We start from the raw sequence: 25,310 nt of genomic DNA, 5'->3' as shown, positions 1-25,310 counted from the left end.
TATATATATATATATATATATATATATATATATATATACGCACACCCACACACACATGCACGCATGCACGAACAAAATACATACAGACAGCAGACTTTTTCTTTATTCCTCTTCCAAAAACGAAACACTTTCAAGCTAAAGTCTCCACATACACTGTATTCACACACATTCCTTCTCATGCATAATGCTCTGTGAACATCTCACACACTTCATAAACTTGACACAAATGCATCTGAATGGCTGATATGCACATATACACATGCACACTTGGTCCCTGCTACAGGCAGATGTTGTTGTCGTGCACAGCAGCAGAGAGATTCCACAGACACCAGTGCCATCTGCTGGCCACAGTGGGGAAACAGTACAATGAGACCTGTATTTAGTTTCTTTTTTTTTTTCTTCTTTTTTTTCTTTTAAATTAAGTGAACACTAAAGATTAAAATACTCTCTTTAGTGGTAAAATCAGCATCGATGTTTGAGAATAACTGTAAATGTGTTATCTTTTGGTGTGTGTGTATATATAATAGTTCTCAGGTGCACAAAATGGTAAAATACGCACACCAACATGCATTTATTTATATTTAACACACACACACACACACACACACACACACATATATATATATATATATATATATATATATATAGGTTTGTGGTTTAATGACATTTAATTGAGTCTGGATCTAGTATCAAATCTGAAATCCTCATTATTCTCTTATTGAGGTTTAGCTTGCAACAACAAATGTCCTAAATAAGTGAACATTTAATGACTAAAACTCAATTATTGACATTCAAATACATTGTAATACTAAAGATGTTTGCAGCTGTATTACATAAACAGGATCCAAAGTTGAGTTGGCTTTTGGATCCATAACACACACACACACACACACACACACACACACACACACACACACACACACACACGTCTAGATAGCTGATACCCTCCTCAGTGTCCCAGCTCCAGTCATATACAGGTATAAGATTGTAATCAGATGTGGTACTAATTCAAACCAACTGGCAGGCAGAGGCTGAAAAGGTTAACTGATACACCAATATATCAGCTTTATTGATCTTTTCTGAGCAAAACCCAACATCATGCTTTAATCCACAAGCTTGTAGGTCATAAGTTTGCTTTTAGTGATGTTGAGGATGTTAGCCAGTTAACTAAATGAAATGTAGACGTTTAGGCTGTCGACCTGATGTGACCAGAGTTTAGGCGACTGATGCGTATTTGCAAAGTGGACAAAAGAGCCGGATGTAGGGAGATGAAACAATGGACTGGCTTTTAAAAAAAAAAGAAAAAAAAGTGAAGTCACTTGCTAGTACTAAGTTTTTTTTGTTATTTTTTGTTATTATACATTTGTATACATCAGTATTTCAACTTTGTTGCTGAATAATTACTGAATAACATGCATGAATATTTTTCTATCAGAACTCATTTATTGATTTAAATTATCCCCCTGTAATCTGTATTATTCTAATCACTGTGTTTACATATTAGATGTTTTTATTGATTATTTGAAACTATGCTGATGTCGTCCTTTATACGTGACGAGAGTTCAGCTTGTCCTCCGGAATAGAGTCTTTCTGCTACAGTAAATCTAATTAAGGATTAACAGAAGCTGAGGCTTTTGGGAGAAGATGTACCTTATTAGTGAACCTGTGTTGAGTTTTATGTCATATAATTGAATTAACGGGAGAAACTGCTTTAACAAACTCTGAATAGTTTGGCCAAGTCAGCAATAAACCGCACTTCTTTTTCAAAACTGCTGAAAGAGCATTGTATATTTCTGGCATTTATTTTAAGAAATGAACTATATTCGAAAAACTACATGAAACTATGCTGTGGAGCAGTTTGGGGGTTGACATGCAAATATTTTTGGGAGAATAGTTTCATAAAGCATTTAAACATGAATCATGTACTGAGTGTTATTGCCCTGTGTTCCTCATTTTGGGCTGAACTTGCCCTGTGACAGCAAAGAAGAAGACGGGGTCATTAAAGTCAAGACCCCCTCTGTGAGACATGAAACCCTAATGAACCCCGCACCCCAGTTCAGGGATGCTGCCCCGGAGACTACTGGTCACTACACGCACGCACGCACACACACACACTTGCATACAGCATCTGCCTGCAATTAATCCATCTACATAAAAAAAAAAAAAAAATGGTATGCAAAAAGTGCATGTACAGACGGAGAAGTAAAAAGCAATTTTGTTTTGTCGCTCTACCAGACAGCTCGAAACAAAACAAAATCACACAAACTTCTTTGGACCATAACTTACTCTTATTCTCTCTCTCTCTCTCTCTGTCTGTAGTGCAGAAACATCTGGATCCAGTGAAGGCAGTCAGGGGGAGAAGGTTTTAAAGATAGGGAGAGGCAGAGGGTGACAATTGCTAGAAAAGGAGAGTGAATAAGGGCAGAAATGTATGTGCAGGATAAAAGGCTCAAAGCCTGTGCGACAAGCTACTGTACATATACTGTACTTCTATATAGAAACATATCAAACACATTTCCTCTGAGCAGAAATAATTAACTTGTCTTTTGACATGGTTTTATTTTTAGTTCCATACGTTATTGTTTGCCTGGGTTTTTATTTGGTTGTTCATAATGTTTTTTTACTGGAAAATGTTAAAAGTTATTCTATTACTCAGTATTGACTGGTGCTTTAAGCAATGAGTCTATTAGAATTCTTTGCATTTTGCTCCCTCAGGTGACCAAAAGTAGTAATGCATTTTTTTGTGATGCTGTTGTCTGTAATAGACATACCTATTTTGTTTCTGTTATCCTAGCAGAGTTTACCACACCGCGGGCCATCTTAACGGGCCATGACTGTGAAGTGACATGTGCGAGTGTGTGTGCGGAGTTGGGTCTCGTCATCAGTGGCTGCAAAGGTGAGATTGTCTGTCCGTCTTTATTAATATGTCCAAAATGTTTATCTAACAACAAAACTACATTGACTAGAGTGAAAGAATCACCCTGCTTTTCTAACTTGATTTATAATGTTGTCATATGTTTGCTCAGAGGGTCCTTGTCTGATCCATTCCATGAATGGGGACCTTCTGCGGACCCTGGAGGGCCCCGAGCGCTGCCTGCGGCCTCGTCTCATCCAATCCTCCACTGAGGGACACTGCGTGATCTACTACGACAAGGGGCAGTTCTGTCGCTTCAGTGTCAACGGCAAACTGCTCGGACACATGGAGATGGAAGACAGCATCAAGGTGATGAAATTTAATATCTGCGTGAGCATGCATGCGAATGTGCACTTGCACATGTGTGTCTGCACCACATCAGTGTATAATGTCCTCTTACTGATTAAAGGCTTTCTTACGGTTGGAGATTTGAGAAAGGTAAAGGGTCTGCCCGCCTCGGGGCAAACTGCGGCTTCACATCTCTTTTTATTCCCTTTCACACGCATACACCAGAGGAAATGGTCCTTTTGATCCACAGCCCTGTTGTCAGGTCAAATTGCGTCAGGCGGCAGTGGTAAAGAACATTCCAGAGGAGTGGTCAGCTCTGGACACCAACACCATTAACCATCCTCCAGCGCAAGACGACACATTCCCCATTTCCCACATTTCCTCCCTCGTGGTCAGAGTGACACAAGATAGCAGCTACTGCCTTTGGTTTCCTGACCCTTTGTTTCCGGTTTGGCCTGGGAAATGTAAGCTCGCTCTGACAGACAGCCGCACGCCTGTTTCCTATTAAGAAACCTCTCGTGCCCACTGGCTCCTAACCTGCCAACCAGCCTGCTCCCACACAAAGCCACAAATGTAACTTGTAAAAGACGTGATTAATGAGCACACGCACACAGACAAATGCTGATTGATTGTATTAACATCACTGGGAACGTTGCAAGTGTTCAGTTTGCAGGTTGCAGAATACTTTAGTGTCTTTAAGAGAAACTAATGATAGCTTTAGATGCTTATGGAGTTTGCCAGAGTTCCTTCTAAAGCAGTGAAGCTGGGACTTGGGAACAGTGTGGGCCACTGCCGGCCTTGTCAGCTCTCCTCTGCTGTTGTAAATTCCAGCCATGTCAGATGGCATTAGGAAAATCCTAACATCTTGGAGTGAGGCTGTGAGAGTCTCAACCCCCCTTAGCTCCACCCTCCCTGGTCTGAGACTCAAACAGTATTTAGTGCACTCATGTACATACCAGAATCAATCTTCTCAGGCCTCGAAACCTCTGCACGGTATGACTCCAGGATAAATAAGTGTTTGTCCTGGCCTGCAGTATCCACTTAGAAAGAGAGCGTAAGACTGAGAAAGAGAGAGAATGTTTGCACTGTAAATTTATAGGGGTCTGGAGTCAGAGGTTAGATGACAGGCTAACAGTCGGCATCCTAGTCTAATAGCAGAATCGAGTGACAGAAGCCATACTGAATGGATTAGTCTTTTAAGTACTAGTATAACTCAGGCATTGTAACCATTCCAGCAGTTTTTTCACTGCCTTCGTCCGTGTAACGGGGGGGATTAACAGCACCATAAATTAAACTTTTTACCTTCCCCAGCCTCAAAATCCACCCACTGTTCCCCAAAAGAAGTAGGAAATATGGGCATTAAAAGTGCATGTGTTTCTGCTGGAGTCATTTTTTAGTCATCTGAGCCCGGGTAGCCATCTTAGCTCCCACAGAGCCATCGGCCATCTTGTGTGACCGCCCAGTGGCAGAGGACTGATTTATAATGTCTGTCTGCAGCCTCCTACCTGGCCAGGCTGACATGTCTGCCAGCTCTCCTGCCTCCTGCTGGGCTTCAGTCAGGTCAGAGAGACCTATCTGGAGTCAGATAGATTCCATTAGTAGATACACAGGTGCATTAATGCAACACAGTAACTGCTGTTATATTCTTTCTTTTTTTGGTACTTGTGTAGTATGTCATCTATTCTTGCAGAATATTTCTAAGAAACAACAAGCTTAAGAAATCAATCCTCAAATTTAAAGCTGCACTAGTGAATATTTGTATATTAACAGAGGATCCAATGACTGCATGTAACTCCGTAAAAGGGGTCGCTGGAGGAGTGCTTCTGCAGTTCCCCTCAGCTCTACAGAGCGACTTAGTGTCTTTCAGCTCGTTGTTTTGGTTTTACGGCCCACAACCTTACTGTTGGTTCACTCTCAGCTCTTATAAACCTTGTTTCCTTCCGCATCAGGCAGTTGTTTGCAGCAAAAAAGCTTTGAAAAAAACCCACTGCATGCTACTTTCTGAGCATCGGACAGCAGACAAAGTGAGCAACTACCTAATAAAGTGAAGCATTTTGCAGCTAAAGAGCCAAACGTTTCAGAGAAGTTGGTTGAGAGCGAAGCAGAGCTAAAAGGAGAGTGAATATTGGACTTTAAACATCATGAGGACGTAAATACGACTCCCAATGAATGCTGATGTTATGTCAGCTGGTTGTATAAATAAGACACTTTGTTAACATGTTCACTATAACAACTATAAAGGTGATAATGTCAATGTTGCGTTTTCATCTTCTTCTGCTGCCCCCAAGTGGCCAAAAATCCCGTCAAAGCTGCTCTCAATTTCCAGTTTTTCAATAAAAGCTTGACATTTTTATGGCAGGTATAATAGTTCACAATTTTTCCCCATGTACTTGTTTGCACTGTACTTCAGTCTAAGTGCATTGATCATGATTGGCTGAATTGAGCATTATCTTTATCGTTGTTGTCAGATTAGCTCTGAATGTTGATACACAAGACAATTACTGTACACACAAAACAGACCCACACCGCACAAATCAAACCAGCGCCGCACTCAGTCATGCTCCATTCCCAGCTATCTTGGATGTTGATCTAACGTGGCAATTTAGGCTGGATTGATTTTCGAGGCCTCCTGCCAGCGTGCAGCATGCGAGTGCATCGTTTTGTCTGTGCCCGTCTGCGTGAGCGCCTTCAAATGCAAGTCTTGTGCCTATCTTTAAGCGTGTGCGTGATGAGAATGAGAAACAGAGCTCATTTAATTCACAGTGTGGTAGGAAATTCCACAAACTCTTTTTATACAAAACATTTGCCTAATTTAGGCTGTACCCTTTCTACGTCCATCCACTGTGTACAGCTCTTGAAGGGTTATTTATGTTTTCCTTACCAAGTCAAGTTCCTGAAAATGACTTGTTCCAACTTCCGAACTGAAGTTTAAGTTTCATTTTTCCATTTAATGTGAGCCTGATTCAACACACATGCTGCTGGTGATTGACGCGTCTCTTGCTGAATCGCTGCAAAGCGGCCGCAGTTAAGAGACGGACGAATTCGGTGTCATAAAACCACAAACGAGGCAAGCTCTAAATTAGTGTCATTTGCTGCTTTTAGAACTCACATTCTGCCTCGTCATTTCATCGGCTACGTTACTTGCTGATTGATGCTCCTGACTCTTTCAGTTTCAGCTTCCACTATGCACTGTGCCCATAATAGACTCCAACACGAGACTTGATTTGTGTACGTCTGATCCCCGAGGGAACCATTCAGCTGTTACAGTTTGCAGGAAAAGCAGATGAGACGAGTAAATCTTTGAGCCTCACTGTGGGGAGCCATCTTTGTTGCCAGTCAGGGTCTGTGTACAGAAAGCCCCTGAGGATGGCGGCGCTGAGCTCCACTTTGACTTAAGAGATAAACTGGTCCCAGATCACCAGTCCTATTCGGAGACTATTTATGCATGTGGTTCCAGGTTGGATAGCTTTGCTGCTAGGTTGTTTGATTGAAGGACTGGTAACAGATGATCAAACAAGTCAGGCAGTGACGTCACTGAGTCATCTTACATTGTACAGTATGCTTTTGAAATCTAACATCATTTGTTAAGATAATTTTTTGGGGCTTTTCCCTTTATTCGATATAAAAGGGGGAGAGAGAGAGAGGGAACGACACGGAGCAAAGGGCCGCAGGTCGGATTCGAACCCCGGGCCGTTGCAATAGACTCAGCCTACATGGGGCGCACGCTCTACTGGGTGAGCTAGAGGCCACCCCAGAAATCTGACATCTTACTGTAAAAGCTGTAAGGATTCGGAACGTCCCGAAACCAAAGAGTGAACAGGCAGTTCTCAAGTTCATTAAAAACTGAACTTAGTTCTCTTTCCCTTTTCGTCAGGCCATGTATCTGAGTCGGGATGGCCAGTATCTGCTGACAGGCGGAGATGGAGGTGTAGTGTCTGTCTGGCAGGTCCACGACCTCAAACAGCTGTTCACCTACCCAGGCTGTGACGCAGGAATCCGCTCAATGACCATGTCGCATGACCAAAGGTAACGAAACACATCCACGCAAAGAAAGCACAGCCCAGCCAATAATAGGCCGGTACATTATCAATATTTGAGAGTGTAAACAATCTGATAGTTATTTAAAGGCAGCTGGTTTTTGTTTGTACATAAACACATAACATTATGATAAGGATCCATTACATTTTTTTTATTTGTTTAATTAAGAATTGTGAATGCAGTGTAGAGTTTGTCAGTCCTCACAGTTTTTATAGTGAAGAAAAAAAGTATTCCCCAATGTATTCCCTCTGAAGGGCAGTTAAGTACAAATATATACTTCAAATATGCGAGTACAAGCACTTCAAAGTTGTACTTAAGTACAAACTAATGTGGCTCACTTGTTGCAGATTTTGCATTATCAAATTATATTGAAATTCACAGCAAATAAAAAAAAAAAAACCACTTGATAGACAAACTCATGATGTTCCCTCCTACCTGCTCTAAGGTGCATCATAACTGGCATGGCATCTGGAAGTATCGTGCTCTTCTACAACGACTTCAACAGATGGCACCACGAGTACCAGACGAGGTACTGAGCTGACAACAGCAACAACTCGACTGACAAACGAAGATCCAAACGGTTGCAAAGTGTGAACTCTTACTGTATCAAAGGCACTATTCTGTCTAATATCCTGAATGTATCTCAATGAAAGAAGTAAAAAAAAAAAAAAACCTGTCCTGTTATAGTAAAATAATCAAAACTATTTTTAAAAAGGGCATTGCTATATTTTGTAGATCAGATAGAAAACTTTCATATAAATCACGGGGTGGGGGTTATGTTACTGTACGGTTAAAAACAAATCTATTTTTAGCTGTAAGAGTCTATTTTCATCTCCTCCGGAAAACAAAAGCGGGATTTGCGAGGAGCTAGTGAGAACCTTTTCTCTTGACTTAAAAATCCAAATATTTGTGTACTTTAGGGTGAGTGATTTTGTTTTTTCCTGTAGGTGTGTATGTGGGGAATAATTATTAAGCTATCATTCACTTTTAACATGCTTTTTTGCAACACAGCCGGTAGATATGAAATGTTTGAATAAATAATAAATGTATTGGGCAGAAGGATAAACGAAGAGGGATTATACATATAAATATATCTATATATATATATATATATATATATATTCCATATTTAAAATGTCCATTTCCTCTGTACCTCTGTGCTTGCTATGAGATTGCGTTTTTGTGCATGGCTCACTACCCGTCTAAAACATATCAGTGCAGACCTATCACATCATCATTTATTACTTTAAACGTCAAAAACACAAAACTTCCCACTCTCAGCCAGTGATGTTGAAGATGAGCTTCATGTAGAGGAGGATGTCAGGAAAACCATATCAAGGATGTTGCTTTTACAATTCTTTCCCAAATGGCTCAATAAGCAAACAGTGAATTTTTTTTTTTTTTTTCTAAAATGGGAATCTTGAATAATGTCTGTGATGGAAAGACTGAGTGTATGAGATCACTAATCAAATCACGTCATATCATCATATCATACCCAGTGCCCGAGCCAGCTTGAAGTCCTCTTTGAGTCCTGTCTCTCTAACAGCAAAGTGAGATGTGCAATGACAGGAAGGACTTTCTCTATTTCAGTCTGAGGTTCTGTCTCTGTTTTGATCACAGGATGAGTGATTATGTTAAAATGTGATTCAGCACTAAAACGGCAACGAGACATGTTCCTTTGGTTCTCTAAAATAAACGTCCACTTGTATCTTTTGATTTTGGGGGAAACTTTCTTTAAGTTTTTCGCTTTGATGTGGTTTGAATCTCCAGTTATGAGAACTGTTATCTATCAACCTATATATATATATATTTTTTTTTTTGCAATCATTTGAGTGTTTTGTGCGCTGAGTTCTGACAATAAAATGGAATTTTATAACTTGAGTTGTCTTTTCACAAGTTTCAAGTGTCTCTCACTAGGAATCACAACTGCATAGCACCCTCTAGTGGTTAACTTCTGGTCACACACACAAAATATTCACGAACATTCATTTGAAGTCTTTATTGCATCTTTGCTGTTCTTCGGTTTCAAAACGCTAGGACATTAAAAGCAGCCATTCTATGCCTAATAAAAACCGTTGCTTCAGTTTGACACAGCTGATAAACCTGTTTTAAAACTGTCTTTTCATACAAATTTCCCTTTACAAACTGCATATGAAATCTACTTTTAACTACATATACATAAGAGGAAGCTACATGACTTTGTGTATGTGTGAGGGTTTTTTATCTTGACAGGAAGTGGGAATGGAGTATGCATGCAGCTGGAAATCCTGAAGAGGTAAAGAGGCATGTTGAACCACTGAAGGAGTTAGCCCTACTGACACCAGCTGTGGAGTTTAAAACGGGTACAAAACAAAAACAAATCACTTCTAACTTATTTTTAGGATGCACAACTTGGAGCCCCATGTTTTCAGCCAAGCTGGTTTTTAATAAAGGCATCATTACGTTATGAACTTTAGCTAGTGGTTAGGCACAAACCCATCACCTTGACAAAACATTCATTCATATAAATCCAACAGATCAAAAACCACTGCTTGAGTATTTTTAAAGGAACAGTGTCGACTAGTTTCATGCAACCCACAGCGTAGTGTCAGTGGGAATTATATCAACTGGTAAATGAGTTATGTGTGTCCTCACTACTGTGCAGGACTGAAGTCCTAGCTAAAAGCAGTTCAGTTTGGAAAATTCCAGTTTATTAGAAACATATCTGCTATTTGGTTTTAATGTCTGTTGGATCTATTATGTACAGTAGTTATTTATGACTTTAAGGGGCCATTTACTGCTCAGACACACGTAGGCAAAAACAAACCAAGTTTCAGGTGGACCACTAAGGTTCTTCACACTATGTACAACTACAGTGTTCACATCAAATAATACAAACAGTACGTGGATAATGTGTCAGCATGTCTGTCAGTTAGAGTGGGTGCACAAAATAATCGACCAAATTGACTTATGAGTTACAATGGCAGATGCACTCGTCAGTTAAAGGGCCAGTTCACCCAAATTTAAACAAAACTTGTGCCTCACTTTTAGCAGTATCTGGACATGCAAAGAGTTTTTGTTTTATTGGCGATATGTTTCTCTGAAATTACTGTTCCTACCCGAAGACAATGGACGGGATTTTGTTTGCCTTCTACATGGCTAAATAACAAGAGCAGTGGTTCCAAACCGGGGATCACGATATAGATTTGAGGGGTTTGGAGATGATTAACTGGATAGGAAAGCCAGATCTACAGTATTGTGTTAATTTTTTTTTTTCTGAGGTTTGCTTTTTTTTATTTAAATAAAACAATTTTAATATTTGGTTGAAATGGCCACAAAGAGAAATATCCAGTTTATAAGAAGGGTTTACAAGTAGACAACAGATTGTTTAAGGGATCTTAAGCCAAAACGTTTGGGAACCACTGCACTATAGGTAATGTTTTTAGAAGATTTTTGTTTTGTAATTTGTAATTTTTGTAAACATAGCCTTTTAAATTGAATGTGAACAGCTTTAACATGTCTGATTAAGTCTCTTACATGCATGATTTCAAGGCGCACAAATGCACAGAATCGCCAAGTAGAGCTGAAGATGTTAAACAAAGCAGGGCCTGATTCAAGATTAGCTACTTTATTTTGTTAACCCACTGTACTGTAGATAGCAACACTTAATAGGAATCTTAAGTTTAACAGACTTTTGGTGACCATCGGGATGTCTGTGGTCAGAGAAAATACTGATAGTAGTTATAGTTGGATTACACTACAAGTAGATATGCTAGCAAGTTCAGACGTTCGATGTGCTGAAATACTTGTATTATGGACCTACTGTCCCTCTGCTAAAGCAATAGGAGTTCACAATGGTGTGTGTGTGTGTGTGTGTGTGTGTGTGTGTGTGTGTGTGTGTGTGTGTAATGAATAACTATTTACAAAAGAGCCACAGGCAGTCAGAATGGGATAATAAATAAAATAATTCACATTAGCATGATATTGTAATGCATGACTTCTAAAGACAAACCACTCAGAACAGTGATGTTTTCACTTCATTCCCTTTTTCCACATCCTCTATTAATAAATACAAACACACATATACAATCGACAAACTCTTTTGCCTTCTATCCTCCGTCCAATGAAAATGAGTGGGACAAGAGTGAGAGAAAAACATAGACACAGCAATCACTGGCTCAGTTAACAGCTACTGGAAATGCTTAGGGCGGAGGTTTAGCCTCCTCATCCCATAAAGAGAAGGAGTGAGGGGAGAAATTGGCTACAGAATTGCCATTTAAATCTCCTCCATTAGCTCTTCAGCTTCGGGGCTGGGAGATGGAGGGCCAGCGAGACAGGCCGGGGTCGTGGATCTGGGAGGTGTAGAGGGAGGAGAGGGAAACAGCGTTGGATGGATGGGAGAGGGGGAGGGAGGTTCTTGTTTGGTTGGGGAAGAGAAAGGGAAGAAAATTACAGGTTTGATGGGGGAGACTGGGGAGGGGGGAAGCTTGTTTTGAGGGGGAAGTTGATGGGGATGTTGCCTCTTTGGTAGAAGAGGAGGAAGGGACTCGTTTGGTGGGAGAAAGAGAGGCTGGTTTGGTTGGAGATGATGGGGAAGGGCATGACACGGGTGTAGAGGGAGTGTTGCAGGCGAAAAGAACAGGAGGGCCAGAGAGTGAGGGAGTTTCGAGAGAAAAGCAGGGAGCGGCGAAGGGTGATGTTGTTTCAGGAGGGGTGGGAACAGGCAAAGAGGTGATAGGGAAAGTTTCAGCAGAGGGTGAAGGGGAGAAAAGCAAACTTACAGGGGCAGAAGGAGATAAATCAACACCGTCAGTTGGGAAATGAGAGCAGGGAGCATTAGAAGTGGGTGTAGCATCAGGCACAGCAGACGCAGCGGTCTTGGGTGCCTTGAGACGGGCAGTCTTGGTGGGTTTGGGTTCTTTGGCCTGGGATGCCTGTTTGGTTGAAGAAGCTGGTCCTGACTTTGTTGGCGAGGCTGGTTTGGCTGGGACTTTCTTGCCAGCTGACAATGGTGGACATGGCACTGTTTGGGGCTGTGGACGATGATGGATGGTGAGCTGGAGGGTCTCTTTATCTAGAGCTGTGCTCTGCCAAAACAGACAGACAGACAGACCTGCTTGATACTGGTGTACCATTAAAGCTTTAATAACACCAATCATAACAGAGAGAGATATATTGTGGGTCACTCTCTATTGAAAATGATTAATGCTTGTGTCATTTCCTGTGACGGATAGTCTAGCTCTTGCGGTGAGAAATGGAATTTAATCAACTAAATGTTTTCTTTTTATACCTACAATCATTAACTGCTAACCCAGTCTTGTATTTTTTTTTATGATCTCTATGAATGAACAACACACATGATGAAATAAGCTAATGGTAATTAACATAAATAACTGAAAGATGATCAAACAAAAAGACAGTAGACTGACCCCATGAGAAGGCAAATCAGATCATCACTGCTATTTTATATGCAGAGAAAGGGCAAATGAGAGAATGAATGTTTACCTTTTCATTCAACAGATAAATACATGGTGGTTTTGTCTCGAGTAAAGCCAATGATGTTTTTCTTATGTGGGACAGAAATCTGTTAAATATGTTCCTCATTTGCCCTTGTGCTGAATCTCAGCAGCAGAACAGACGAAGCGTAGCATCAAGTGTTAGTACATACCATTGCCTTGGAGCTAATTCAGAGGGGCGTAATGCAGGGAGAGGGGAGAAGCAAAAAGGGACAGAGACTAGTCTTACTCACAACTTCACAAAACAAAGTCAACACAACAAGCATGACGGCCAGAGGACAGTTGTTGTTCCAGCTCAGGGCTAATCTGGTATTTCACATCATGAAACTTAATTTGGTTTGGACCAAATGACCCTTTGCATTTGAGAAAACTGAGTTGGAACAAATTAAGACTTGTAAGTGCCTAGTTCAGCAGAAACACGTGTCCGTTAGTGTGAAGCTATATTTACATGGCACTCAATAGGATGCAGGGGTAAGGTGTGATTTAAATGTGAATGTTCTAGTTTTAAAAGACAAGATTGGCATTATTCTATTATTTGTGACCTACTAAAATATAGAATTACGTCAACCTTGTCCTTAAAAATGGGCAGGGGGATCTTGTATCCAAGGCAATAAAGCCACAATGGTTTGCATCCATCTCTGTGAATTGAAACTACAGAATGGTGCCAGCACAGTTCTTAATTTCCTCCACAAGGTGGCAGCAGAGTACCATTACTATGGAACAGTGCTGAGCAACCAATTTTAGATTTGTGGACCCACAGAAAGTTTTTTTTTTTTTTTTTTAAAGAGATCACTAACAAACAATTTATGGCAGAGAGGGAGGCAAATGAAACTGCTCTTGCATTAGCTTGCATTAGCACTGTAAACATGCTAAATGACCTCCAAGACTGTGATAAAACACATCCTTCAAAACACAGATGGTGGATTTCACAGCTCATAAAAGTTCATGATCGATACATATAGAATGAAATGTGAGCAAAGAAGCAGAATGATGAATGTGAAAACAGTTCAGAAGGGTCAATCCAGGACAGAGCGAATGTTAGCGAGGTCCATATCAGCTGGTTATTGAGAGCAGCTACTGCAGCTGGCGGTTGGAGAAGAGGGGCGGGGGGACCTGAGAAAGAAACAGGAAGGAAGGGAAAGGGAGGGAGAGCAAGGGGGGGTGGGAGTTGTTATAGATGGAGGGTGAAGGGAAGGGCGATGGCTGGGAAGGAAGAAGGGAGGCAGGAGGGGGCGGTTATGAAGTGTGTACCCGGCTCTTAGCTCCAGGCGTCCCCTTTGGTCCTGGGTCGGGTGTGAGGGAGGGGTGAGGAGGAGAAGAGAGGAGGAAGAGGATGAAGAGGAGGAGGAGGGGCCAAGACCAGGGCCCACGTTTACACCTCAAACTGTCAAATGAGATTTACAACAAGAAATGAGGCTCTTTGCAGCAATGATCAAATCAAATTTATAATTAGACACCCCCCCCCCCCCTTTCCTGCTTTCAGTTCAGACAGACAGACTGAAGAGAGTGGGATGATGGGTAGTGTGACCTGATGAGATGAAGAGTGGAGGAAGTCAAACTGTACAACAGGAAATGATGCAAGTGAGGCTTAAAACAGACAAGAAGGAAGGATGTGTAACAGGAATGACTTCTTCTGCCCTGTCCAAATTTCTCCATCATTCCATCTCTAAAATCCTGTCTGACATGTTTACAGCAGCACAAGTTGTTGTTGTCTCTCTTGGACGATGATTGAGGTCAGATATTTGTGGCCCGGTGATTAAGTGGGTGTAAGATTCATATACTGTGAAGTGAATTAGAAGGAGTTCAATCTTCTGTATTTGGGTCAGACATCCACCGCCATGCAGTAAAGGTTTGGAAAAAGGCCCGAATTGCAATCTGCTTCAGACACCTTGTCAATTATGATTAAAGCCCTGTCAAAACCTCAATACTGCAGATTACAGAGGCCACTGCTAGTTAATCTTAATGTAGGTCATAAGATTGCTCTCTAAAGAGGACCGCAGTATATCTCAGAAAAATATAACACTGATATTTGCAGAACAGTGAGTTGTTTTGGTTTGTGAATGCTTTTGGGTGCTTACCATGATGACGGACACCGCAGCTGTGGTGTTGTTGTGCTTAGGCGCAGTGTTAAAGTGCGTCTTCAGTTTACCTGTGACCTCCATCTGCATGTTGTTCTCCATGACTGCGTCGTCCTACATACACACAAACATGCAATGAGGGGAAGTGGTGCAATGGTTTTTCAAACAATCTTAATGTTCAAAAAATACAGAGACAAACAGGGCTTTGAGATACCGTGACCCAAGGGTGGGAGAGGATGTCTTGTGCTGTGTATCGAGCCTCAGCGTTGACCTGCAGCATCTTTCCTATCAGCTCCTGCAACAAAACACACCACAGTTTAGGACCACATCAAAGCTAAACATCTTTTAACTCTACATCAGCAGTTTCCCTTGATTGCGTCATTGTGACTTTACTCTGGTAGCACACAATGAGTAAGGGTTGGGTCATTTCATATTTTAGACTTTTAGGGGTATCGTGTTGTAAATAAATCAGCATATTGTGATATTGCTTTACAAATTCTGTTATCCAAATGAACAATTTCAAAAAAGTTCATTTTTGTTGTCACACAAATTAGGAGTTTTGTCTGTAACACAACAGTGAAACAGTTTATTGCAATAAACAATATTTTTGTACACTTGGGAGAAGCACTCAACAACAAGCTGAAAATGGCACAAAACACAAATTTAGTTGACATGACTAATGCGTTAGCAAACAACTGTATTAACATTAGCATTCATTTAAAGTCATGTTTCTAGCCACTTGATGAATAGTCTCGCATTGTCAGACCTTCCTCCACAGCGCTGCAAAGGAAGGTCTGGCTAGTCCACACAGCATTCCGGGATGGGAGAAAAACCTGCTCACGTTTATTGGCATTTCCTTAAACCAGTCACAATCAATGCTACACTATGACTATTTTATCACTTTTTCCGACATACTATACTATGACTTTTTTTTCCACATACTATACTATGACTTTTCTATCACTTTTTTCGACATACTATGACCTTTTTCGACATGCTATACTATGTATTTTATCACTTTTTTCGACATACTATACTATGGCTTTTTTCGTCATTCGATACTAGGACTTTTTATCACTTTTTTCAACATACTGTACTGTGACTTTTTATCACTTCATTCAACATACTATACTATGGCTTCTTTCGATATACTATACTGTGATTTTTGTCAACATTCTATACTATGACTGTTTTCTACATACTATACTATGACTTTTTTTAATCACTTTTTCTACTATTCAGTGTCAATGTGGCTAGCAATGCTGCAACAAGCATCAGCAAGTAGGCTTTGCATATACTATGACTTTTTTCAACATACTATACTATGACTTTATAATCACATTTTTCGACATATGACCTTTTTCGACATACTATACTATGACGTTTTAATTACTTTTTTCGACATACTATACTATGACTTTTTTCGATATACTATACTATGACTTTTTAATCACTTTTTTCTACATACTGTACTATGACTTTAGAATCACATTTTTCGACATACTATACTATGACTTTTTTGATATACTATGACTTTTTTCAACATACTATACTATGACTTTTTATCACTTTTTCTGACATGCTATACTATGACTTTTTTACAATTTTTTCGACATACTATACTTATTTTTTATCACTTTTTCTAATAATGGCTCAGTTGTTAGTACTGCTGAAACTAGCAACACTATCACTTTATCACATTTTTTTCAACATCCAATACTATGACTTTTTTCGACATGCTATACTATGTCTTTTATCACTTTTTTCGACATACTGTACTATGGCTTCTTTCGATATACTATACTGTGATTTTTGTCAATATTCTATACATGACTTTTTTTAATCACTTTTTCTACTATTCAGTGTTAATGTGGCTAGCAATGCTGCAACAAGCATCAGCAAGTAGGCTTTGCATATACTATGACTTTTTTTCCGATATACACTACCGGTCAAAAGTTTGGGGTCACTTAGAAATTTCCATTCCACTCCATTATAGACAGAATACCTGCTGAGATCAGTTGCATTGTTTTTTTAACCAGGGCAGTTTTCAGATTACATTATGTGCTTAAATAATTGCAAAAGGGTTCTCCAGTGTTTTCTCAGTTAGCCTTTTAAAATGATACCAGATTAGTAAACAGAATGTGGCTTTGGAACATTGGATGAATGGTTGCTGATAATGGGCAATGTAGATATTGCATTAAAGATCAGCCACCCACTCAGATCAGCTGGTAGTCTGACTATAATGGAGTGGAATGGAAATTGTAGAAAGTGTACTATACTTTTACATTACTTTTTTCAACATACTATCCCATGTCTTCTTTCACTTTTTTCGTCATACTATACTATGACCTTTTTCATCACTTTTTACTTGACAGTTTCACAACTTTGAGGGTAGCTCAGTCTGTAGGGAACTGGAAGATTACAGGTTCAAGTCCCTGTAATGACAAAGTACAGACTGTGGACTGGTAGCTGAGGAGAATTTAAAATCACTTTTTTGGACATACTATGACTTTTTTTGACATACTATACTAAGACTTTTTCATTACTTTTTTCGATAAACTATACAATGACTTTTTTTATCACCTTTTTCAACATGCTATAATATGACTTTTCATCACTTTTTTCGACATACCTATACTAAACTTTTCAACATGCTATACTATGACTTTTCTTTTCGAAAAAAAACTATTATAAAAAATTATAAAATACATTATTGGTATTATTCAACATTTCAATGAAATTCATACTTATTAAAACCATTCCCACTTTTTTCAACTATTCTCACTACTTCACATTCTTCTTATGCAATTATGCCAGCAATCCAGATTAGCTTTAGCAATTTAGCTTTTCAGCATTCACAAGCATTTTCTAGTTGTTTTTAGGTCAAGTAAGCGTTAGGACTAGACCGTGCATTGGTCAGTGCAATTCTCCAGGAAAATGAACGAGATCAATATAATGTCATCAAGAGTGATATAAATGAACATGTGTGTGTCTGTGGTCCTAACCTTGGCTGAGTCAGTGATGTTATCCCAGTAAGGACTGGGAAAGTCCAGTTGCCCCATAAGGATCTGTTCAAACAGATCCTCTTGCAGGTTACTCTCACTACATAGAAAGACAAACACAAATTCATGATGCATTACTTAGCACACATGGCATACATCTGCAATACAGACGGAGCTAGTTTTTTCACAATGTACTTATGCATAATAATGAATAGCCTCACCTGTAACCTACCCTTAAATTATGTGCGTATTATAATAGCTGTGAATTGCCATAAAGTAAAAATGGATTTTATAAATGTTAATTTTATTTATTTTATTAATGTAAGTCTAATCCCTCCCAAACTGACTGCAGGAGGACAATTCTTGACACAATGACTAATCACAGCAAATGTCTATGTAGCAGAAAATAATTGACAGATATGAAAAACATATTGAAAAATAACTAATTTTGCTGGACGATATGAACGGAGGACGAGTACCTCCTAAATGGAGGAAAGCCACAAAGAAGGATGTAGGTGATGACACCTGCAGCCCAGATGTCTACCTTTAGACCATAACTGTGGAAAGAGGAGAGACAGAAAAGGTCAGTTAAGGACTAACTGAAGCTAAATACCTTATAGCAAACAATTTCCTTCATCGCAGCGGTACAAATATAGTAGGAACTGACTGGACATAAAACAATGAAATAACATATTGCCATTTTGTTAAAGCCAAAGTTCAATCTACTATAATGATATGGAAGTAATTATACCACAACAACCATTTATGCACAAAATACCAATCTCCTTTTAATCTCCATACAGCTGATTACAGCACAGCGGTATTACAGAGCCACATTTCTACTTGTATATAGAACAGATGTTTCGATTTAGACCAACTCACAATGAGTAAAAACATGCACTTTTCTTTTTAACGAGCACCATCCCTGGTGAAAACTAGAGATCTAGGTACAGAAAGCCACATAAAGTATCCCCCCCTTTATAAAAATCTCTCTTACCCAGACTCCGAGATGATTTCTGGAGCCACATATGTAGGAGTTCCACATACGGTATACAAAGGTCCTTCCACCACTGTGGCCAGGCCAAAGTCCCCCAATTTCAATGACTTTGTGCCATCTGGATACTCAAACACCTAAAACAAAATACATGCTCAGTTAAAAGCCCACTGAGCAGCTGGATTTGTAGAAAAGAAACTGTTGTAAGTTGTGAATGCATACCAGCAAGTTCTCTGGTTTAATGTCTCTGTGGACGATGTTCGTGCTGTGCAGGTACTTTAGAGCTCCAGCGAGATTGTACACCATGACACCAGCGTCTCTCTCAGTATATTTGGCCGAGGAGGTGATGGCATCGAATAAATCCCCTCCCTGTGCCAGCATCAACAAAGTGTTCAAACAGCACACAGAGAAAAGAGGACTGTGCGTTGATTTTGCCCCCCTATTAGCTTCTACTGTACCTTGACAAGCTCCATAACCAGGTAGAGTTCGGAGGGAGTGTCCACCTCCTCTATCAACATGATGATGTTGGGGTGTTTCACCTTCCGCAGCACTGCGACTTCATTCTCTATAAGGTGCTCCTGGAAACACACCAAGACAAATAATCCAAGTTACTGTATGTTCCAGTACACAGGGTTTACACTGAGCCATTTATGCTAATAAAAAGACTGTTTCATCAACTGAATGTGAATTTGTGTCAAGGGTATGTGATTCAGTGTGCGTCATTGTCAGTGTGTGAGGATTATTTGAGTTAGGTGATGAATAAAACATTACCAGCTTAATCTAACTGTGTGGGATAAGAGGATCAGAGACACACACATGCCACACTAGTGTGTGTGGGTGTGTGTATAATGCAGTGCAATGCTGACATATGACCCTTCCTTACGAGTGTGTGCATGGGTCTGAGCAATACACACAAAGAAGAGAGAAGGAGATGGTGGAAAAAAAGACAGAGTGAAACCTTTCCAGTGCACTTGGCCTTGTCGATGATCTTCAGTGCAAACTCCTTTCCTGTGGACCTGAACAGAAACAGTGCAATTAGGGCCACCAATAAAAACAGCACTGACTCTGCAACAACGTCTGTAATTCAAATCAAGTGCTCACAAGAGAGCCTCAGTTAAAGAGTTATTGGAAAGGTGTGTTAGCTGCAATAGCCAAGTTTATACATTGAGCAGGGATACAGTGCAGACAAAGGCAGGCTCAACAACACATATTTAAACAGTAACATAACACCAGAGTGAAGAACAGTGTTTCACTGCCCTCTCAGCTTGGAAGTTTCAATCTCCATCGGTGATACTGGGTGTGGTCAGAAGTGAGCCCTGTTGCATCTGTAACCACACCCACCAGTGATGTCATACTGTACTGAAACGCTCTTAGGTACACCATTGCAGCAAGGGGAGATTAACCACTTTAAGTTACTCTTTAACCAATCAAGAGTTGTTTTTTTATGTTTGTAATTGCAAAATATACATAAAGTAAGGGCTACAACTCAAAAGTACCCTGTGGAGTTTTTGACCACTAGTGGCACTATGGAGCAATGTTTTGATGACCGGGTCCCTGTTTTGTTTGTATCTCTATGGAGGGAATATGTATTGCCCAATATATGGCCCAACGGCTGGTGGGGGGGTCTGAAACCACTTCCAGCTGACAGCGGCTGCTGTGAGTATTACTGGCCGCCGGTAAGCAAGCGATCCTGGCCACCGCCAGCTGGCTGTCACCCAAGACTGGAGCTTCCATGTCCGACAACATATCGGAGAAAATGTGCAATTGGCCATCAATTTTTGTAAAACTGCCCATATTCAAACTGTACACAGTTAATTTCTCGCATAAAACAGTCTCATTTCCCCACAACTTTATCTATCTAAGCGCGGTTCAATCATGCGAGGCTCAGCTGCGGCTCATCTAGAGATTCGGCATCATCGCCGCTACAGCCCGTAGTGATGTGCCCCGGCCCCGGGCAAGGGGCTTCTCCAGCAGGCTGAACCGGGCTCCCTCCCTCCCTCCCTTCCCCGCTCACATCGCTACCTGGATGTGTGGCGGCTAGACGAAAAAAAGGGGACACGCCGAAGGACCCCCTCGAAAACGAGATGGTGCATCTCAAGGGGTTACTCCTAATAAAGAAATTTTCAACAATGTCTATGAGCCGCAGCCGAGCCGCGAGATTCTAGAATTGATTGCTTTTTTCGTCTGCTATTTCACCACTAAATTCATTTCTGAGACTGTTTTATGCGAGAAATTAACTGTGTACAGTTTGAATATGGGCAGTTTTACAAAAATGTATGGCCAATTGCACATTTTTCTCCGATATGTTGTCGGACATGGAAGCTCCAGTCTTAGGTGACAGCCAGCTGGCAGTGGCCGGGATCGCTTGCTTACCGGCGTCCAGTAATACTCACAGCAGCCGCTGTCAGCTGGAAGTGGTTTCAGACCCCCCCCACCAGCCGTTGGGCCACGCCTCCTCATTTAAATTGAACATGTCACTTCTAAATGAAAAGCTTAATGTTAAATCGAAATCTAAAAGGTGAATCTTAAAATGTCAATGTCAAATGTAAAACATAAAATTCAAAAGATAAAAATGTCAAATTGAAAATTATAAAAGGGAAAGGCTAAAATAAAATAATTTCTTTTTTTCTTTTTGAAATTTTAATTTAATTATTTCCATTTAAGCTTTTACATTTCACATTTAATTATGGCATGATTATTCCTAGTAGCATAGTAAAATAATACTATTTTTAATTAAAATAATACTATTTTTATATTTCTATACAGATTCGTTTTCTCTTTGGACTTTCAATTTGAATTATGAATAAATATTCCCTCTATATATCTCTTGCTTATTAACATGCATGTAAGGATGCACCTAGTCACACAACACACACTCCTGCCAACGGTTTCATACTATTCCACTGATAAAGAAATGTAGCAATGCACCAGCAAAAGATGGGGAAGAAGACTTGTTAGCCGATGTAATCTGACATATGGATGGACGTAATAAACATAAACAATGCAGGTTTAAAAATAATCCACACATCTGAGCATAGAGTTTCATTCTTCGTTTTCGAAAACAGTATAATTTTCAACTACATCTCACAGTCTTTATTCAAGACCACAATATTTGACTGAAAGCTCAGAGAGCTAGTAAGTGAACCTTGGATAATTATGTTTAATTATGTATTACTTTGTAAATGTTTTTCTGCGTAAGGCAATGAGTTCAACATGTTTCTTAGGCCTCAAGGAAACACACAATGCATTTTGGTAAGAGATACATATTGTAAACATAACGCGTTTGTTTCCAAGCTACTCTACAGGTAACCTTTAAATACTTTCCAGGAAGGTGCATTAGATTATGAGAACACACACACTTGACAGTCCTCTCATCATCATCTCCCCTGTCTGCCAGGGCAGTGTGTGTTGACTCAGAGATTAAAAGGCTAATGAAGTGAATTCACCGCTTTGTTTAATCCATGGGATATTTCTGTCTCCACAATGCCTATCATCAGGACTTGAAAATCCTGATGGAGCAGTTATCTCCCATGATGCACTTCCTATTAAGCTGCATAACACAGCACCCTGCAGTGCGATCACTGCAGACTGCTGCCAACTGTGCATTAAACATTTGCAGCGTGACTGAATGTGCTTCACCCACCTCTCCACACACTCTTTGACTACAGCGAAGTTGCCATCTCCGATGACCTTGCCAACTTTGTATTTTTCCAAGATGGTGGAGGCAGGCAGGTAGCGGTTACCATTAACTGCTGAAGAGAGACAGGGGTTAAAACAGGCAACAGATAAGCCTTGCTATTTAAACTAAGAAAGTTCAGGCAGAAACTCAACCAGTTCTCAGACTGAATCAAGAGACCACATGCTGTGCAACAAAACAACACCAAGACGCACAGCAATCTGTACAAGTCCTCCTGTGGCAATTAGTGAACTGAGCAGCAATAATATATCAACACACACACAGACACACAGACACACACAGACACACACAGAGACACACACAGACACACACAGACAGACCGACCGAGAGCCCTTAAATCATTTAGATGAGTATCTGCTCACACCGCACTGGGATATTTCACTCTTATCAAACACACAAGGCCTACTCTTTGCACATTTTGTTGGGTTAGCAAAACTGTGAAATGTGCCCTGATGGGAAAAGATGAGGATCTATTTAATGTTATAGTCAATGTCATCTCTACAGTACATGCTAGAGGGGGAAGGAATCCATGCAATAGTGTCTTAGTTGGCAGAGAGGAGAGGAGAGGAGAGGAGAGGAGAGGAGAGGAGAGGAGAGGAGAGGAGAGGAGAGGACGTACCCTCTGGACTCAGTTGGTTAGTTTCCTCCTGGTGGTTGTTCACCGAGCCATTTACATTTGAGGACGAGATGTGATGTGACGGAGGGATCTGCAGGATGCAAAAAGAAACAAAAATAGAGATGAGCGCCCACAACTAAACCCATAGACAAATCACTATGGCAACCTTAGGCTTTAAATGCGCCCACAAAACTTGTGGACATGGATAAAACATAGACGGTTTATTATTGGTGGGTCATATTTTTTGTGGCTCTGACTGATGGCAATTTGTAGCATCAAAACCTTTCAGTTGACATCAACATGAGACTAATTAACGAACATTATACTCACAACATGTAATTTAGCAAGCTAACCATTTTTCATGCTCAATTATTGTCCATTCATATAAATACAACTTTAACTAGAAAAACTACCTGTGGCTATACTGGTGAGATGTTCTAAAAAGCATTTATAGATTTATTTATTATTTAAATAGTGAACGAGGTCTAAATTAAGCTTGCCCTTCAAAATGTACTGAAATAGATCACCTCCTCCATTATCTACTTCTCATCACTGCACATAGAACCGTTATGGCTCCAAATGAATGATTCATTTCTTAAGAGCGTCATTTCTGAAGAGCACAACAGTGGCAATTTCAACATCTTATGGTTATATTTTTGAAATGTCAGCCGTAAATGCAGCATTAAAATAAGACTAGTGGTTTTTTCCATTATGTACAGTCGTGTTATGTACCTTTCTGCACCATAATGCACATTACCTTACATACAGTAAGGATCTATTATTTAGTCTAAAAGGGTAGCCCAAAGCAGACCAAAGCAGAAAAGAAACACCGTCAAGGTCTCTTTACAACTGGATACATAAAAAAGCTTTTTTTTCTCTAATAAATAACTTCTGTTGGGGGCTTTAGTTTGACTGACCACTTTCAGAGTGAGCAACTATGTCACTGACATCCTTGTGCTTCCTCATTTAATTTTTTCAAAAAGTGTTACCCTACTTTGCCTCTTTGCCAGTGAATTTTAAAGCCATCAGTAAATCATAAAAATCTATTATCCTGCCAAATGAATGTGGATGGATAAGTCTTTGACTGGGCTTAGAGAGGAATAGTGGGACTCTGGTTGATGGTTGCCAGCTGGCTACAGCAGTTAGAAAACTCTGAAGTTTGGGACTAACACACAGCTTACAGAAGAATCCAGCAATAAATAAATCAGATTAATATCTCTAACTCTACCAAAAATGCATCATAGAGCTGAAGCATGGGCAACATGAGCTTTACATATAACTGTAGGTCATACAAGTCAGTCATTTGATGACTTATTTTACCATTTACATACAAGCATGTAATTCATGATAAGATGCAGCCATTTATGACACTAACTCGATACACTCTGAGGCAGCAGACCTGCACTTTACCAAGTGAGTCATCGCAGCTATGGCCAGTAAAGGTTTTTAAGATGGAAAAATGCTAACTGATGGCCAACCATGTAACCTTAAAAGGTAACCTGTGGAGTTTTTGACCACTACTAGCAGTATGGACTGGTGTTTGATGAGTGGGTACCCATTTTGTTCGTATCTCCCACGTGTGCAAAAGCACACAGGTGACACAACACACATTCCTGCCCAGAAATTTACACCATTCCACTGACAAAGGTGGCAGTAATGCGCCAAGAAAAGATGCAAGGAAAGAAGACTGCAAGCTAGCAAACATAACCATGAACATGGGTCAAGTCAGGCCTTTTGTTGTCTTAATATAGGCTTTATGTGGATGCAGGTGAGGTTAATTGTAATAAGAAATGAAAACATACAAATGGCGCCCAATTCATTACAGTTTACTGTATATCAGTAGTTCTTAGCAATTTCAAAGTCTCTGTTCGTGTCTGTTAAATATTTATTTTGCTCCGTCATGATGGATTACCAATCCTGCTTGCCTACAGTAATATGCTTTAAAAACCATATATTGTACTGTACAGATAATATGTTTGAGTGCAGCTACAAGTTATGGGTGTCTATGCACTATATGTGCCATGTGGACACACATGGAAATGTTATACCGTCTTACCTTAAAACAGGAGATGGGTCGGGGGCTGGTGGGAGATGGAGTGGAGGACTTGATGGACTTTGGAGTTGAGATCTGGCTGCCTGAGACACCATTTACTGTGTGGAGACAAACAGGAATGAGACAAACAACGGC

The 25,310-nt window shown here is 40.1% G+C and overlaps 2 protein-coding genes across 4 annotated transcripts in view; one reads left to right on the top strand and one right to left on the bottom strand.

Annotated features, from left to right (window-relative positions):
• The window catches only part of lrba (LPS-responsive vesicle trafficking, beach and anchor containing), a 198,456-nt gene extending 189,335 nt beyond the window's left edge, over positions 1-9,121 (top strand). For 2 of the 3 annotated variants that reach the window (XM_078262819.1, XM_078262811.1), the window contains exons 53-56: positions 2,795-2,896; positions 3,027-3,223; positions 7,077-7,228; positions 7,686-9,121. In XM_078262819.1, coding sequence (XP_078118945.1) covers positions 2,795-2,896; positions 3,027-3,223; positions 7,077-7,228; positions 7,686-7,776 — 542 coding nt within the window. In that variant the 3' untranslated portion in view covers positions 7,777-9,121. The remainder of the gene's footprint in view (positions 1-2,794; positions 2,897-3,026; positions 3,224-7,076; positions 7,229-7,685) is intronic. The other variant, XM_078262827.1, reaches the window with a different exon arrangement.
• Positions 9,122-10,480: 1,359 nt separating this feature from the next.
• dclk2a (doublecortin-like kinase 2a) overlaps positions 10,481-25,310 on the bottom strand; it is a 49,615-nt gene continuing 34,785 nt past the window's right edge. Inside the window, 13 exon segments of the mRNA XM_078262800.1 lie at positions 10,481-11,699; positions 11,701-12,306; positions 14,814-14,927; positions 15,028-15,108; positions 17,819-17,915; positions 18,295-18,372; positions 18,813-18,946; positions 19,032-19,178; positions 19,268-19,387; positions 19,768-19,825; positions 22,453-22,561; positions 23,126-23,213; positions 25,179-25,273. Of these exon segments, the coding sequence (XP_078118926.1) occupies positions 11,496-11,699; positions 11,701-12,306; positions 14,814-14,927; positions 15,028-15,108; positions 17,819-17,915; positions 18,295-18,372; positions 18,813-18,946; positions 19,032-19,178; positions 19,268-19,387; positions 19,768-19,825; positions 22,453-22,561; positions 23,126-23,213; positions 25,179-25,273 (1,931 nt within the window). The 3' untranslated portion in view covers positions 10,481-11,495.

Source organism: Sander vitreus, chromosome 2 (genome assembly GCF_031162955.1).
Source record: "Sander vitreus isolate 19-12246 chromosome 2, sanVit1, whole genome shotgun sequence".
In the NCBI taxonomy this organism is placed as follows: domain Eukaryota; kingdom Metazoa; phylum Chordata; class Actinopteri; order Perciformes; family Percidae; genus Sander; species Sander vitreus.
The sequence above is the reverse complement of the archived record's forward strand: the minus strand, read 5'-3'. Positions and strand labels throughout refer to the sequence as shown.